A 16,742-nucleotide genomic window follows, 5' to 3' on the forward strand; every position below is an offset into this window, starting at 1 on the left:
AAGATTTGGAGTGTACGACTATTTGTCTTTAATACTGGAGATTTTTGTGTAAAACAGACTGGCATGAACAAAAGAAAGTCCTCACAGATAGCCCAGTGTTTGCCACACATGTACTTAAATCACAGATATCTAGTAGCAGTCACCTTGGAGGCCTCCTGGGCGTGCCAAGGAGCACCCAGGACAATGAAAACTAGCAGACTCATTGGAACTCTGGAGCCACTTTTGGAGGTGGTCTGTTTGCCCAGAAAGTAGAGAGATCAGGATATTAAAAAACAAAACAAAACACTGGAAGGGGGAATTTGATTATTCAACAAATTAGCAAACATACCCCAAGGACACATGCTGGGAATCTGTGCTGCTTGAGAGGCTACATCTCAGCTTGCTTTGGCCTTCACATGCACGGTTGGCTTTTCATTAGGGCCTGGGAAAGGCAGCTGGGATGGAGGGGATGGATCTGTGCAGCAGAGATCTAGGCACACATGAGGGATGGGCGTCCATAGGCTTCTCATGAGGTGTAGTCTTCCAGTTACTGCAATTACTGATCTACCAGTTTCACTCTCCTGACTGCTGGCAAGTAGGACTGTAGGGATGTGTTGATGACCTCATAAGGATAATCTTGACTCTGCTTAAGTTTCTAAGCTTCAGTGCTTAGTTATAATGCATATTTGCAGTATACCTTCTGATTGATCAAAACATAGAAGTATGGGCAACTACAGTTGTGAACTCCTGGCCCAAATGGTGTTGGAGTTGATGCTGGTTTGTCTTTTTGCAGGCTTAACATCGCCAGTACACCACGTCTTTCCCTTTGGAGCAGCCTCGGGGGTTGTCAGTTATTGCTGCTTTGAATGTAGGAGAGAATACAGTCCTCTGGCTTACTCTAGGGAGATGACAAGGGAACTTGTGGTCAATTAGTGCACCAGAAGTTCTAGGCTGAAGCAATTCTAGATGTACGTGACCAGATAGTACTTAGGAATCTCACCAGTGACATCAACATGAAAATATTGTGGCAGCTTAGTAAATACCGCACTGCACTAATTGTGTGAAAGGCTGAGAGGGCTCCTTCCTAAAGGGAACAACCATAGAACCTTTAGCATCAAGAAATCTTGATGGATACAAAGTAACGAAATGCTGATTTTTGTATTTTTAAACCAACCTAATGTTCTGTTTGTTTACTACTAAACATTTCTGAGTGGAATAATTCTTATTTGGCAGTCAGTATTTCCCCATCATAGCAGCAAGAATTTTCAGTATGTTTTGGGCACAAAATACATTCTATTTTAGACACCAAAGAATCATTTTTCAATGTTTGCTTCAGAGTTTGTGAGGTAATTTCAACAGATCTCACAAATGTTTACTTAATAGTTCCCATCTCTATTCCTGCAGTACTTTTTACGCATCTCTATTTTGGCATCACTCAGCCATAATCATAGTACCTAATTTGTTTCTCTTTTACTAAACTAGAGCTCAGAGAGGACAGAGGCTTTCTTACTTGGCTTTGAATCTCAGGTCCATTGTAGTGGCGCTCAGTATTGAAGAATCAACAAAATGCTTGAGAGTGTTGTCTGAAAATCAAGTAACTTCTTAGTGTAATTATGCTCTTTTTATAGCACGTTTTTCATTTTCTCCAAACCATGTCTACACAAGTCTGCTGTGTCAAGGAAAGATTCATAGCATTAGGTAATGATGTTATGAGATTATTGTAAGAATCTTTGGGAAGCTGCATACTTTTATTTAATTAGGAGAAAGTCATACAGAGAGTAAGCATAGAGTATAAAAAGGAGGCCAGAAGCATTCAGTCATTGCTGTTAGGTATTAGGTATCACCAGAGTGTCTCGTGACTCCCTCCGCTTGCCTCCGTATTTGAGACCTACTTGACTTTTTTTTTTTTTTCTTGATTCTGGATTGTTGGTATTGCCTCTCTGATCTTTTCATTTCTTCCTGATCCTTCCTGCCCTGTCTAGATTCACATCTGCCAGACCTTTTCCTACCTAACTGATCCCTGACTTGGCCCACCCAATTACTGCTGATGGCTTCCAGTGATACCTGATTTGACCTGACTGGTTATGACCTATCATTTGTCAAAACCTTTGTGTGTTACTAATATCTGCAATATATTTATTCAGCAACTATTCTTTCATTAGAAATAACATGGAAATTTAGGTCAAAACTTTTTATGGGTTTAGTTCCTAAAAAATATACATCCCTACTACAGCTTATCAAATTTACCAGAAGGCCTTGGATTTAGCTATTAGGGCTTATAGTGAATGTGGAGTCTAGGACATAGATGCTCCTGCTAAGACTTCTGTAAGAGATACTGTGGAAGCTTTTCTTTCTTGTTTCCTTGCTTGTATCTATGATGTGTACAAACTGTAGGGAGGAATGTGAAGGTATTAAACATTGTTCTTGCCTAACTTCAAGGATATGAATATAATAAAAACATAAACATGAGATAGAGGTCAGTTGTGGTCTTAGAATCGCTTTTTATGTGCTTTAGATTCTCTTTCTCTCTCTGCCCTCTCCCACTCATGCTCTGTCTCTCCAAAGTAAATAAACATTAAAAAAAAAAAAGAATTGCTTTTTATGGTCTAGTACTATTATTAAAAATTATAATTCTGCCTTCTAGATTACTAACCTTGTATAAGTCAAAAGACTATATAATGTGAATGTTGTTATACACATATACCCTTATTTTATTTTTTACTTTATTTTTTTACCTTTCATTTTTTTATTATTATTTTTTAAATATGAAATTTATTGTCGAATTGGTTTCCATACAACACCCAGTGCTCATCCCAACAGATGCCCTCCTCAATACCCATCACCCACCCTCCCCTCCCTCCCACCCCCCATCAACCCTCAGTTTGTTCTCAGTTTTTAAGAGTCTCTTATTCCCTCCCTCTCTAACCTTTTTTTTTTTTTTTTCCTACCCCTTCCCCATAGTCTTGTTAAGTTTCTCAGGATCCACATAAGAGTGAAAACATATGGTATCTGTCTTTCTCTGTATGACTTATTTCACTTAGCATAACACTCTCCAGTTCCATCCACGTTGCTACAAAAGGCCATATTTCATTCTTTCTCATTGCCACGTAGTATTCCATTGTGTATATAAACCACAATTTCTTTATCCATTCATCAGTTGTTGGACATTTGGGCTCTTTCTATAATTTGGCTATTCTTGAGAGTGCTGCTATAAACATTGGAGTACAAGTGCCCCTATGCATCAGCACTCCTGTATCTCTTGGGTAAATTCCTGGCAGTGCTATTGCTGGGTCATAGGGTAGATCTATTTTAAATTTTTTGAGGAACCTCCACATTCACATATACCCTTATTTTAAAAACTTTATGGAAGATTTCAAAGCTTCATTTTTCCCATTTTTGGAAATCTTTCTTTTTATACATTCAGATTTGTCTGGTATTTTATTCTTTCAGCCTGAAGATTTTTCTTTTTTTTTAACAGAAGGCTCAATGCCAAATGTGAGGCCTGAACTCACAACCTTGAGGTCAAGAGTCTCATGCTATACTGACTGAGCCAGCCACAGCCTGAACAGTTTTTGTAGTTCAGGTTTGCTGCTAATAAATTCTTAGAGTTTGTTTGAAAAAGTCTATTTTTGAGAACCATTTTTCTCAGAAATATAGATATAATTTTCTTTTTTTTTAGAGAGCAAGTATGAATGGGGGAGAGGAGCAGTGGGAGAGAGAGAGAGGGAATCCTAAGTGGGGCTCAATCCCACGATTCGGGACCATGACTGGAGCTGAAATCAAGAGTCAGACCCACGGAGCCACCCAGGGTCCCCTAAAAAGTGTTGACTTTTTAAAAAATTTTTTCAATAATTTAAAGATGTCATTGCATGCTTTTTGTTTTGTTTTGCATAGTTTCTGACAAGAAGGTTGCTTAATCTTTGTTTCTCTGTATGTAATGTGCCCACCTCCTGCTGCCATCAAGATGATCTCTTTATTTTTGGTTTTCAACAGTTTGAATATGATATGTATAGCGTGTGTATGTGTGTGTATGCACACATGCGTATGTATATTGGATTTATACTGTTTGGGATTCTCTGAACCTCTTGGATCTGTGCTTTGATTTTTTTTTTTGTTATAAATTTAGTAAATATAGCTGTGCTTTCTTATAAATTTCTTTTGTGATAATTTTTGTAAGATTCTCAGTCATTATTTCTTCTAACATTTTCTCTGCCCCATTCAATCTTCTCCTTCTGGGGTTCCAATTACACCTATGTTAGACCATTTGATATTGCCCTGTAGTTCTTGGATGCTCTTTTGTGGGCTTTTGATTTTTCGCTCTTTTTTTCTTTGTGTTTCATTTTCAGTAATTTCTATTGACCTATCCTTGAGTTTATTGATTCTTTCCTGGGCTGTGTTTAGTCTATTGATGAGCCTGACAAAAGCATTCTTCATCTTGTTACCATGTTTTTTTTTTTATTTTTAGCATTTCCTTAAGTCTTACAGTGTCCATCTCTCTGCTTGAGTTTGAGGTCTCAGGTTTCAGATATAGATTTTCCACTTATTTTCTCTGAACCTTGGTTTTCTCTTTTACAAAGTAGAAAAATCAGGAACATATAATAATGACTAACAGACTTGTTTTGAGGATCAAATAGGATCCCTTGGGCTAGTCCCTACCTCTCCCTTCCCTCAGTCTCAATCATTGTCATTTAAGGTTTGCACAGTATGATTACATTGGCCCTATTTAGTTCCTAAATTGTAAGATTGTGTGAAGGGGAAGGGACCTAACATTTACTGACAGCCTGTATTAATCTCATATAGAATTTGAGAAGGGGATAAAAATCGCATTTAAAACGTGCTTTTGTAAAACATTTTCCTTCTGCCAGGTCTATGTGGATTTTAATTGGAAGAAACAGACAGCATTAAATCCAGTTGCCACTTGGTTAAATCTGTTAAAGAATCATTAAAATTTTTCAACTGTTGGGTTTCTTGACTCGCTTGAGAAATGTCATGGCTCATAAAACATCTTCCTCTCTTTCTCGGTGTCTATAGGATTTTAAATAATTGAGTTGGCTCCCCAGTTTTGCGTTGTGAAGAAAAACTAGTGGAGTTTTGTTCCTCACTGACTGGTGCAAATGAACGATATTCTCATTGGATTTGTTTTTGCGGTCACAGAGTTGGATTCAGAGTCTGGTTGCACAACTCTAAAATCTTGGGCTGATTATTTAACTTTTGAGTTTGGGTTGTTTTTTGTTGTTGTTGTTGTTTTTTAATCTGTGAAATAAGGATGATAACCTGCATCAGAGAGCTGTTTTGAAGACATAATGTATGTAAAGAAGGCATAAAGTATGTAAAGCTTTGGGTATAGTACCTAGTTAATAGTGATCAGTGACTGATAACATTAAGAACAGTAGCTAAAATGCAAACATGCCACCATTAAGTCAAGTTGTAGTAAATAGAAGGGGAAAGGCAACTTTAATATTCTTTTTATTTCTTTTATTTGGAAAGGTCCATTTGGTAAAAGGATATCTTAATAGGGAGAGGGTTAACTAAAAAGTGTGGATGAATAAGAATAACTAAGAATTAGTGCTTACTGTGTGATAGATACTCACGTTTAGTCCTCAGAATACCCCCAAGCCATCGTTCCTCTGAGACGCCTTTCTTTATCTGAGTAAGAGTGACCACCCTCTCCTTGATGTTCTTCTGTTCTAGTTTGTATCTTGTCACTATCTTTTACATGTAACTCCCTCCTCTCTCTGCTTCTCCTCCCCAGTGAAAGGTTTTTTTACGTATTTGGTCGCAAGTGGCCCACAGTAAGTAGAATTAAATTGTTGGGATGTCGAATCTCTGTGTGTTTCTGGTCAAGAGTGAAATCCCACTTTCTTTATGTTGTAGGTGAAAATTTAAGCATTAAAAACTGAATGTTGGTCTAAGGTAACATTGCTAAGAAAATAGTTGTGGGTAAAGAAACTGCTCAATCAATCCGAGGCTCCTCCCTGCCCCCCCCTTATAGACTGTTTTGTTTTGTTTTTTTAGACTGTTTAAGATAAACAAATATAGCATGTTAAAGTAGCTCTTGCTCTGGAAATTACCTTAGGGTAAATATGAATTTCAAAGAGGTATCCAAATTCTGTGTTTGTAAGTCATTTTACTCTAACGGGAATTATTCAAGATTGAAATTATTTAATACAAAGAAACATTCTTTATTCGTACTGTGAGTAGCTGTGTTCCAAACATAGACCACAATACTGGCATTCTTGCTTGAAAAGTACAAGGAATAATGTCAAATTATTTTTGCAGCTTTTCTTTTCTTTTTTTTTTTTGTCATAAAAATTTTCACAAAATTGTCCTGCTGATCATAGATTTTTACAGTTGGAAGGAACCTAAGAGATGCAGTCTAACTCCTTCCTGCCACCCAGAGAGGTGAAGCAATTTTTCCAAAGTCACGTAGCTAACTAATGACAGCACCGGCGAGAGAACAGAGTCCTTGATCCATTTTCCATAGTGTTACATTCCTTTGGAAAAAACTGCCTACTCACTCTTGGTTTTTAATTCTAGTTAGAGTCTTAGGGTAAGGTTTTCCCCTGTGAGTCACTACTGCTCTTTTGTTTTCTTGTGTGGGTGTCTGGGACCAAGCTATTAAGGGGGGTGGAGTTTTTTGTTGTTGTTGTTGTTGAACAATTGAACAGTGTAAGGCACTAAACAAGGAAAAGGCATCTGTCTGGTTAGCATGTGAAGGGTAGGGAAGAAGGGTTGTAGCTCAGACTCTCTACTTTCAACATTGATAAGCAGGTATTTTAAAGTTGAGTTTCCTAACTTGGGGTCTGAATTCCCTAAAGTTTTATGAAAACTATGCAAATAGATACATACCTCCCAAGAAAAGAATGTGTAGCTTTCATCAAGTTATTAAAGGGTACATGGCTAAAAACTGTTGTTTTCTTTTTTAAAGGGAGGAAAAGCCAATAAACAAACCTGAGAACCAGTTCCCGACTCTTGTACTCTAAATACTAATTATACTAGAGGCCTCCTTATTATCTCCAGCCGCCTTCTGTTGGTATGCCCTTTCCTGAAGATAAGCCTTCCCAGATGGCTTCCTGGATCTTGTCATTGGAGGCCCCAACCTTCTCTCAAGAACTTTTCCCATAGGTTTCCCAAGGCTGCCTTCTCTCCCTTCTCTGCCTATTGTTTCCAGCATAGGGTGGGAGACCCTGGGTTTTTTGTTCATTAGAAAACTTAGGGGTGTTTTTTCTGTTACATTCTGGTTAAAAGGAATTTGTAAGCTGACTTGAGAGCCTGAGAGTATTTGCTATAAGAAAAAAAGATGCAATCAGGATTCCATTCAATACTTCGCACATTTACTTTTAGAATGCTTCTAGTTCTTCAGTTAGGGAATCTCTGTTTGATCGAGAAACTCTTTCTACTTTCTAGAAACAGACTGAAAATCCGTGGATGGTGGCTTAGGAGTTACCCAGATCTGTCTCTAAAAATGTTTTAATTTAGTTTTTCTCTCCTGAATTTTATTAGATCTAAAAGAAATTACCCTTGAATAGGAATTCACTTTAATGGGTTTTCTTCCTAGAAAAGAACATAATATGTAAAGCACATTCTAGATTAAAAAAAATTTTTTTAATGTTTATTTCTGAGAGAGACAGACAGACAGTGCAAACTGGGGAATGGCAGAGAGAGAAGGAGACCCAGAATCCGAAGCAGGCTCCAGGCTCTGAGCCGTTAGCACAGAGCCCGACGTGGGGCTCGAACTCACGAACTGTGAGATCATGACCCGAGCCGAAGTCAGACGCTTAACTGACTGAGCCACCCAGGCGCCCCTGTAAATTTTTAAGTTTAGCATCTGGACACACAAAGAGAAAGCAACCACTAAGATTAAAGTTGGAAGAATTTGTTTGTTCATTTATTCGTTAAAAAAGGCCGTATTGGGGCGCCTGGGTGGCGCAGTCGGTTAAGCGTCCGACTTCAGCCAGGTCACGATCTCGCGGTCTGTGGTTTCGAGCCCCGCGTCAGGCTCTGGGCTGATGGCTCAGAGCCTGGAGCCTGTTTCCGATTCTGTCTCCCTCTCTCTCTGCCCCTCCCCTGTTCATGCTCTGTCTCTCTCTGTCCCAAAAATAAATAAACGTTGAAAAAAAAATTAAAAAAAAAAAAAAAAAGGCCGTATTGAATACATGTCTTGAACCCTCAGGTGTCACGTTAGATGCTGGGAAATGAGAAGAGGTCTTTTCCCTTGTGAAGCTCATGTTCTTCTGGGGATACAGTTAACAATTCCAAGCCAGAATGCTAACTACTCTAATAGAGGTACAAGAAAAGCATTGGAGTCAGTACTCTGCCTAACCAGGAAGAAAGGTGGGGTGTTAGGGAAAACTTCCCAGAAAGGTGACCTGTACTTGACTTGTATCTTAATAGGTTCAGTAGAAACTTGTCAGGCAAGAAGGAGTCTAGGTGTAAGTGGTATTTTTGTGCCTTCCTCATTTTAACTACGTTTAACATTCGCCACTCTCTTATTTTGTATTTTCAATTAGAGCTCTAAACGAGAATGGAAGCCACTGGAGGACCGTAGCTGTACAGACATACCCTGGCTGCTGCTTTTTATTCTCTTCTGCATTGGAATGGTAAGGACACTCTCCTAGATGATCAGAACCTGGTGAACTCATGATCCAAGGGGATGATGGGGAATTGGTTTAAAGGGGGAGCTTGTTATTTATTTATTTATTTATTTATTTATTTATTTATTTATTTATTTATTTATATTTAACCCCTCCTGAATTGCTTATAACAGGAGGTCCTAGGGTATCATTGAAGCTGGTTATTTTTGTCCCATACAATTCATTGGTATTTGATACCCCTTGATTTTTTCTTTCTTTTTTTAAGCTTACATGAGATAACATTAAGGGGATTGGAACTTTGTCTCTTTTACTAGATCATTTAAGGAAGCCAGATCATTCCACATAAATTTCTGTGAATTGTGATCTTAATGGCATGTTGACCAGAGCACTGGCCATGGAGTCTTGAGTATTTATCCACCCCAATCACACAAACCTGATGGCTGTTTTTATACCAGTTTTCCTTTCAGGGACTTGGTGTGTTCCTTTGTATAACATTAGAAGTTGTGCCAGGGGGTATCGACAGTGTTTCCAATTCTGACATCTTTTAGTTCTTCCTGAAGAGGTGAAGCTGCTTGCTCACTGCTTCTGCCCATACTAGGCCCCTGCTGCCTGCTGTGTGTGCTGTACTGAGTGACGTCTCTCAGTTGGAGGTGGGGGACTTGGTGATTTTCCATTGGGTATAGACGATGGAGGAGCAGAGTCCCTCGTACAGGGTGTCGGGGGTGTGCTGATTCAAACTGCATACCCATCCGGCCCTGCAGGGGTTTCTGACACAGCCTTCAGGGACTTGAGAGTCCCTGCCAGTGTGCTGGGCTGGAAAAGAAGGTTGGAAACAGCGGTTTTAAAGCTAGCTGATGTGTAGAGCTACAGTTAGAATGGACTTGGAAATCCTCATCTGGCTCATCACCCTCATTCTACAGAGTGAGAAGCTCAAACCCAGAGATGGCAATGACCATCCCAAGGCACATTGTTAGTTATTAGCAGGGCTGAGAACAGAATCCCGGTCTCATAATTTCCGGGGCAGTGCTCTTTTCTGCCACCTTGTTTCCTCTTCCTCAAGGGGACTGTGCAGACGGTATCGCTTTCTTTTTCGTGGTCTTCACAAACCAAAACACAAATACACTACCTCTGGCAGCCTTTTTTCACAAATACGTGAGCGTTTTTAACCCCCATTTCCCCATATCTTTTATAGAGCTTCTTTAGGAAAATCTTATTCTGTGTCCTCTGCAACGGTACACCTTGCAAATGCCACTTGAAAATCACAGAACTACCCTAAGCCTAATAGGCATAATTAGCCGGTGCCAGTTCTGAACCTGAAGAAAGGATAAGAAAGCAGTAGACTTTTTAAAGAGATATAATAAATTGAGTAAAATAAGGAGTGTTAGTTTTAAAGATAATAGCTTAGTTTCAAGAAACCTGAGATACTTAGAAAACATCAAAATACCCATTTCCTCACTTAGGACTTCTAAGATGTTGTTCAAGAGTCTACTTAGTTTAATGGAGTGGCACCTGAAATGCAGTGTGCATACAGAGTGTGGGAAAAATTTTTTTGTTAACAGAATTAGTCCACCACCTCTCCCCATACCCTGAATCATCCCTGAGACAAACAGCAGCTGACCTTTCGAAATTAGATTTATAAACACATGTACCTGCCACTCCAGGTGCTTTTGATTTTCTACTCTAAAATAGCTCGGGAAAGCATCATGAACGTTGATAGGCTGACTTGGGAGTGACCTGAGAGTAAGGGGTATTTGTTTACTGACATGTTTTAATGCAATGGTAATTAATGTTGATGTCAGTGCAGTGGTAATTAAGACCCACTGTGTGTTCTTTTTATTTTTCTTTTATTAAAAAAAATTTTTTTAATGTTTATTTTTTCAGAAAGAGACAGAGAGTGTGAGCTGGGGAGGGGCAGACAGAGAGGGAGACACAGAATCCAAAGCAGGCTTCAGGCTCTGAGCGGTCAGCGCAGAGCCTGATGCGGGGCTTGAACTCACATCACAAGCCACAGGATCATGACCTGAGCAGAAGTCGGACGCCTAACTGGCTGAGCCACCCAGGCGCCCCCCCCCCCCCCCCCGCACTGTGTGTACTTTTAAATGCAGGCATAGTGTTATGTGTCTTGGAAGGATTTTTTTAATGGATTACCTCCATGGAGTTGAGCTAACCTCAAATTTTGCGATGTGGAAACTGGAGAAGTTTTCAAGTTCTGTTGCCCACCATACTGGCAGAACACAATAGTAGACCAACGTTTTTTTGTCTTCCGTGTATTCGTTGTGTATGGTTTTGAAAAGGCTTGTTTTTTTCTTTTAGGATTTCATCCTATAGTACTTCTCAGAGAAACATTCATCAAACATTTATTGATTTATTGAGCATTGCCCTATGCTTGATACTTTTGTATGTATTTATCTTGTTAAATTTTCCCAGTTATCTTATGAAATAGGTTTTATCCCTAGCTTATAAACAAGGTGTAACAAGGTTAAATATTTGCTTGTCTAAGAATATAATAATGGCAATACACGGCAAAGATAGAATAGGAACCAGAAGTTTCTGCCTATATTCTTTTGATCTAGTGGCCTTTCTGTCAACTTGTGACCTTATTTTCAAGTCATATCTTTATTCACTGTCCCTTACTTGTAGTTCTTTGCTCATTCCTTGATGTCCGTGCTTTGAAATATGTTAAGGTCTTATCTTATTTGATTCATCTTCACCATTAAATCTTATTTACACATGTTCACCTCTTCATAAATATTTGTACTTCTCTTTTATTTCCTCTCTTACATTCAAGATTTTTCCATGCTTACTTGCCTTGTCTAGAACTTAGGGTATTTTTCTTTTCTTTAATTTTATTTTAGGTGGGGGGCGTGGGGGAAGTGCACATGAAAGTGTGGGAGAGAGGCCGAGGTGGGGAGAGAGAGAGAGAGAGAGAGAGAGAGAGAGAGAGAGAGAGAGAATGAGAATCTTAAGCAGGTTCCATGCCCAGCATGTAGCCTGATACAGGGCTCAATCCCATGACCGTGGATCACGACCTGAGCTGAAATCAAGAGTCAGATGCTTAACAAACTGAGCCACCCAGGTGCCCCAAGAACTTAGGTTATTTTCCAAAGCAAATTTCTACCAACCTTCTTGAGAGCTATCATCTTCCCCATTTGAACTTTCATCCGTATTTTGAAATCATTGGACATACATTTAACTCCATTCTAAAAAATTGCACGTAGTATTGTGCTTCTAAATTTCTATTTTCCTTTAAGGTAGTAATCAAGTGGTTCTCATATTAGGCAATAAAAAAAATACTCGTTCCTGGGTCCCACCTCTGATTGTGATTTAATCTCTGTGTTCGATGTTCAGCCAGGATTGAGAGACCACTGTTTTAGGCACCAATAAACTACTGAAGAGTTTTAAGCAAGAAATGATGTGACCGGGTTTAGGAAGATAGCCCTGGTAGCCAATGTTAAAGATGGTCTGTAAAGCCATTGTAAAGGGGAACCACTTTGAAGGCTGATGGAATAGTTCAGATAGCATGTGGAAAACTGGAAATAAGGTAGTAATAAAGGAGAGGAAGAGAGAGCATCAATGTTGCAGGCAAGACAGAGGCAGAGTAAGGATGACTAAGAGGTTCTTGTGTTAGGAGTTCAGGTTAGAACTTTTCAGCTCAAATCTGACTCCAGTTCCAAACCACAGTTTCTGTACACATGAAGGAACAAAAATAAGATGGATAAACAAATATTACTTTATTATTTTTTTAAATTTTTTAATGTTTTTATTTATTTTTGAGAGAGAGACACAGAATGTGAGCAGGGGAGGGGCAGAAAGAAAGGGAGACACAGAATCCGAAGCAGACTCCAGGCTCTGAGCTGTCAGCACAGAGCCCAATGCAGGGCTCAACCCCACAAACCATGAGATTATGACCTGAGCTGAAGTCGGATGCTCAACCAACTGAGCCACCCGGGCACCCCAATACTAATTTATTAGTCACCAGACAGTCACCTGATTATATCCAATAAAGAAATCCTTGGTGAAAATGACTTGTAGAATGAAGCTTGTGCCATGTGGGCTGAAGGTCCTTCCCATCTTGGATAGTGCAAGTTCATTCTCTCTCAGGGAGAGAGAGGTATGTATGAGAAGAGGGAAGAGATCCATCGGGACCCTATCTGCCCAGATCAGCTTACCGCAGAAACCAGGAAAGAGAGGCGACTGGATGGCCCTAGTAGGAGTGTTACCATGGACAGTGGAAGGTAGAGAGACCTTACAATTTAGCCCTCTTATTGCTTCTTACTGCGGACGAGGGGCTGTTCTGTATGTGACACAGAAACATTGAAATTTCACAACTACATTCTCATTTTACAGATAGAGACCAGAGGCACAGAGATAAGTTCAATAACTTGTCTAGATAACCCAGTGGCAGCATTGAACCCGGAAGAGAAGAGGTAGAAAAGGTGAGGCCTCAAGAGATAGTCCCTCCTTTGTTGCCTGGAATTGGGAACAACAGATAGTTATTTAGAACATGGATGCGGTAACCTTGCCGGCCAGTAAATGTTGTCTCATCAGTATTTCAGATTCTGAGCAAACAGTTCAGCATTCTTACTTCCTTTGGCACAGTTAGGAAGCAATAGTGATGGCCAGAAGTGTGGAGGGGGGAGACTGAGCAGTACCCTCACTCCGTATCTTACATGTGCAGTCCAGTAAAGAATGAAATGACAAATGCAGACAGGGTATGTGCAGGAGAGGTGAGTGGTTTGGGGAAGTGTGGAATGAGAAGATGAATTCGACAGAAGTAGGGCATGGGTAAGGATAAGCACTGGGAAATGCAGAGTTGGAGCTTTGGAGAATGGTCTGGACTAGAGCTAGGCGTAGGAGACATCATTGCATACGTTGTCCCTTCAGACTGCTTTCAAGGACCTTTTTTTAATTTTATAGCATTAGTCTAGTTCCCAGAGCATAGTGTTTCTACCTCATTAACTATTGTTGAGCATGCAGCACCTAGTGAAAGACTCAGAGACTCACTGCAGTATTTAGTCATCTGTGTGATGGTCTGTGCTTTGCCAGGAAGAGGAAGAAAATTACCTTAAGGTTACCTGATCCAAATATGTACCTGCTTAATGTTAAATCCTTTGGTTTTTTTTCCTTTTTTTTATTATGGTAAAATATAAATAACATAAACTTTACCATGTTAACTATTTTTACATTGATTACATGGATTTGGTTTTTAATTTAATTTAATTTTTTATTTTTTTATTAATTTTATTATTTTTAAAAATTTACATCCAAATTAGGTAGCGTATAGTGCAACAAGGATTTCAGGAGTAGATTCCTTAATGCTCCTTACCCATTTAGCCCATTACCCCCTCCCATACTCCCTCCAGTAACCCTCTGTTCTCCATATCCATGAGTCTCTTATGTTTTGTCCCCCTCCCTGCCTTCATATTATTTTTGTTTCCCTTCCCTTATGTTCATCTGTTTTGTCTCTCAAAGTCCTCATATAGTGAAGTCATAGGATATATGTCTTTCTCTGACTAATTTCACTTAGCATAATACCTTCAATTCCATCCATGTAGTTGCAAATGGCAAGATTTCATTATTTTTAATTGCCGAGTAATACTCCATTGTATATATACCACATCTTCTTTATCCATTCATCCATTGAGGGACATTTGGGCTCTTTCCATACTTTGGCTATTGTTGATAGTGCTGCTATAAACATTGGAGTGCATGTGTCCCTTTGAAACAGCACAACTGTATCCTTGGATAAATACCTACTAGTGCAATTGCTGGGTCATAGGGTAGTTCTATTTTGAGTTTTTTGAGAAACCTCCATACTGTTTTCCAGAGTGGCTGCACCAGCTTGCATTCCCAGGATTTTCTTTCTTTTTTTTTTTTTTTTAATTTTTATTTATTTTTTTATTTTGGAGAGAGCAAAAGCAGGGGAGGGACAGAGAGAGAGAGAGAGAGAGAAAATCAGCGCAGAACCTGATGCAGGGCTTGATATCATGACCATGAGATCATGACCTGAGCCGAAATCGGGAGTTGGATGCTTAACTGACTGAGCCACCCATGTACCTCTAAATTGATTTGCTTTTAACCTACTCTTGTTTTTGTGTTCTTGGTCACTATGCTGGACCAAATGGGCTTATACTTCTTTCTGCAAGTATACTCTGAAAAATTTTACTTTGTGTCTACTTTCCCTTAGGATCATAAATTTTGAGAAGAGGAAAGTGCTTTAGAGATTAATCTAGTTAAACCCAGGAAACTGAGGCTCAGAATTTAAAGTGACTTACCCAAGATCATAGGGAGTATTTGTATCAGAGCTGGGTTCAATGTCTAGTATTCCCTGTTTGTGTTTTTTCTTTTTTTCATTGCTCAAGCTGCCCATGAAACTGAGCCTATCTGATTTTGCTTCCTCATACCGCATGATTTTCTAACCTTTTGAGAACATTTCAGTTCTTTTTTTTTTTTTTAACGTTTATTTTTTTGAGAGACAGAGCTCAAGCGGGGGAGGGGGAGAGAGGGAGACAAAGAATCTGAAGCAGGCTCCAGGTTCCCAGCTGGAGTCAGCTGATGCAGGGCTCCAACTCACAAACCATGAGATCATGACCTGAGCCGAAGTTGGCTGCTTAACCAACTGAGCCACCCAGGTGCCCCCATTTCAGTTATTTTAGGGTAAACTTCATGTATTTTAACCTTTTTGTACCCTGCATAGCATCTTGCATTTGTAAATGCTCAGTAAATACTTATTGGGTGTATATTTTCTAGACTTCCAAACATTCTTGCTTATTGATTCTTTCTTCTTTCTTAGAGTAATACATCCTATTAATGTGTGAAGAAATCCAGAAATCTGGAAGATTGGCAAAATTAAAAAAATTTTTTTTTAGTTTGTATAAATATTAGTTATTCATCAGGTATTCTTTTTATAAAATGTATTTATTTTGAGAGAGTGTGTATGCACACGTGAGCGGGGGAGGCACAGAGAGAGGGGGAGAGAGGATCCCAAGCAGGCTCCATGCTGTCAGCACAGAGCCCGACTTGGGGCTCAATCCCACAAACTGTGAGATCATGACATGAGCCAAAATTAAGAGTCAGATGCTTAACTGACTGAGCCATCCAGGTGCCCCTGCATCAGGCATTCTTGTCCTGTCTTCTAGGTCCTAATAGCCTTCCTTGTCTCTGGGTTCTCAGAAAAGGAGGAACAGAAGCCAAATACTGCTTCAAGGTTTGACAAATTAGTGATTAGGAGATTGATTCCAAGCTTTCACTGAGTTTAGGAATAGAGGTAGAGGATTAGGTATAGAACTAAAGGAGGTAGTATTGAAGGGGAAAAAAAGAGCCTGGATATACTTTCATTTCAGAGCTATAAACATAAATCTTTTCCCCCATCTTTCTATTTTGAAACATTTTACTAGATTTGTATTTCATTCTCACCCGCCACACGCCACATGTGTTTTTGTTGACCGTTTTTTTTCCACACCCAAAACCCAAACTAAGGCTTTCGCCTTGCTCAGTTGCATGTTAAGGCTCCAGGTTTGAAATTCATACATGCTTGTGACATAAAATGTGTCCCCTTTTTTGACTACTAGTGAATGAAGCTAAGCAAATCCTCCTTCTTAAATTGAACTAATGAGTGCAGTTCAGAAATTGTCTGTCTCCCTCTGAGGTAGTAGGTACTTCCTAGTTTGCCAGATCTGGCATGGGATCCACCACCGCCGTATGCCTTTATCTGATTTGAGTCACCTTCTGTTTGTGATTAGATTTGTCTGCTCCTCTCTCTCTCTCAAAATAGCTGTTCTGAAAGCAATTCAGTAACTCAGCCCTTTTAAGATTTTAGCCATGGTTCTCTTCCTTACTAATAGGCTTACTTTCTCTGCAGTGATTGCTCTCTTCTATAGGCATATAAAAGCTTTCCTCATCCCCCTTATCATTTGCTTCATTAATATGATTTCCTTCTCTTGAATGCCTCTTCCTCTCCCCGCTTAGAGCCATTAAATTGAGTGCATTCTGTAAAGTTTCTCTCATCCTATTTTAATTTCTTGCACCACATTTTTTTTCTCATCTGAAACTATATTGCTTCCTACATTTGGATTTCAGAATTTTTTGTTTTTTAAAGGAGATTGTATTTTTAATTATATTTGGCCTAATTCCCCATTGTGGGTACGTGTACCATATGGGAAGTCCCTG

At 39.3% G+C, this 16,742-nt stretch overlaps 1 protein-coding gene across 3 annotated transcripts in view; it reads left to right on the forward strand.

Annotated features, from left to right (window-relative positions):
* SLC44A1 (solute carrier family 44 member 1) overlaps nucleotides 1-16,742 on the forward strand; it is a 201,431-nt gene that overhangs the window by 46,529 nt on the left and 138,160 nt on the right. For all 3 annotated transcript variants that reach the window (XM_023242530.2, XM_023242529.2, XM_023242528.2), the window contains exon 2: nucleotides 8,490-8,579. In XM_023242530.2, the coding sequence (XP_023098298.1) occupies nucleotides 8,490-8,579 (90 nt within the window). The remainder of the gene's footprint in view (nucleotides 1-8,489; nucleotides 8,580-16,742) is intronic.

This window comes from Felis catus, chromosome D4 (genome assembly GCF_018350175.1).
Source record: "Felis catus isolate Fca126 chromosome D4, F.catus_Fca126_mat1.0, whole genome shotgun sequence".
Taxonomy (NCBI): domain Eukaryota; kingdom Metazoa; phylum Chordata; class Mammalia; order Carnivora; family Felidae; genus Felis; species Felis catus.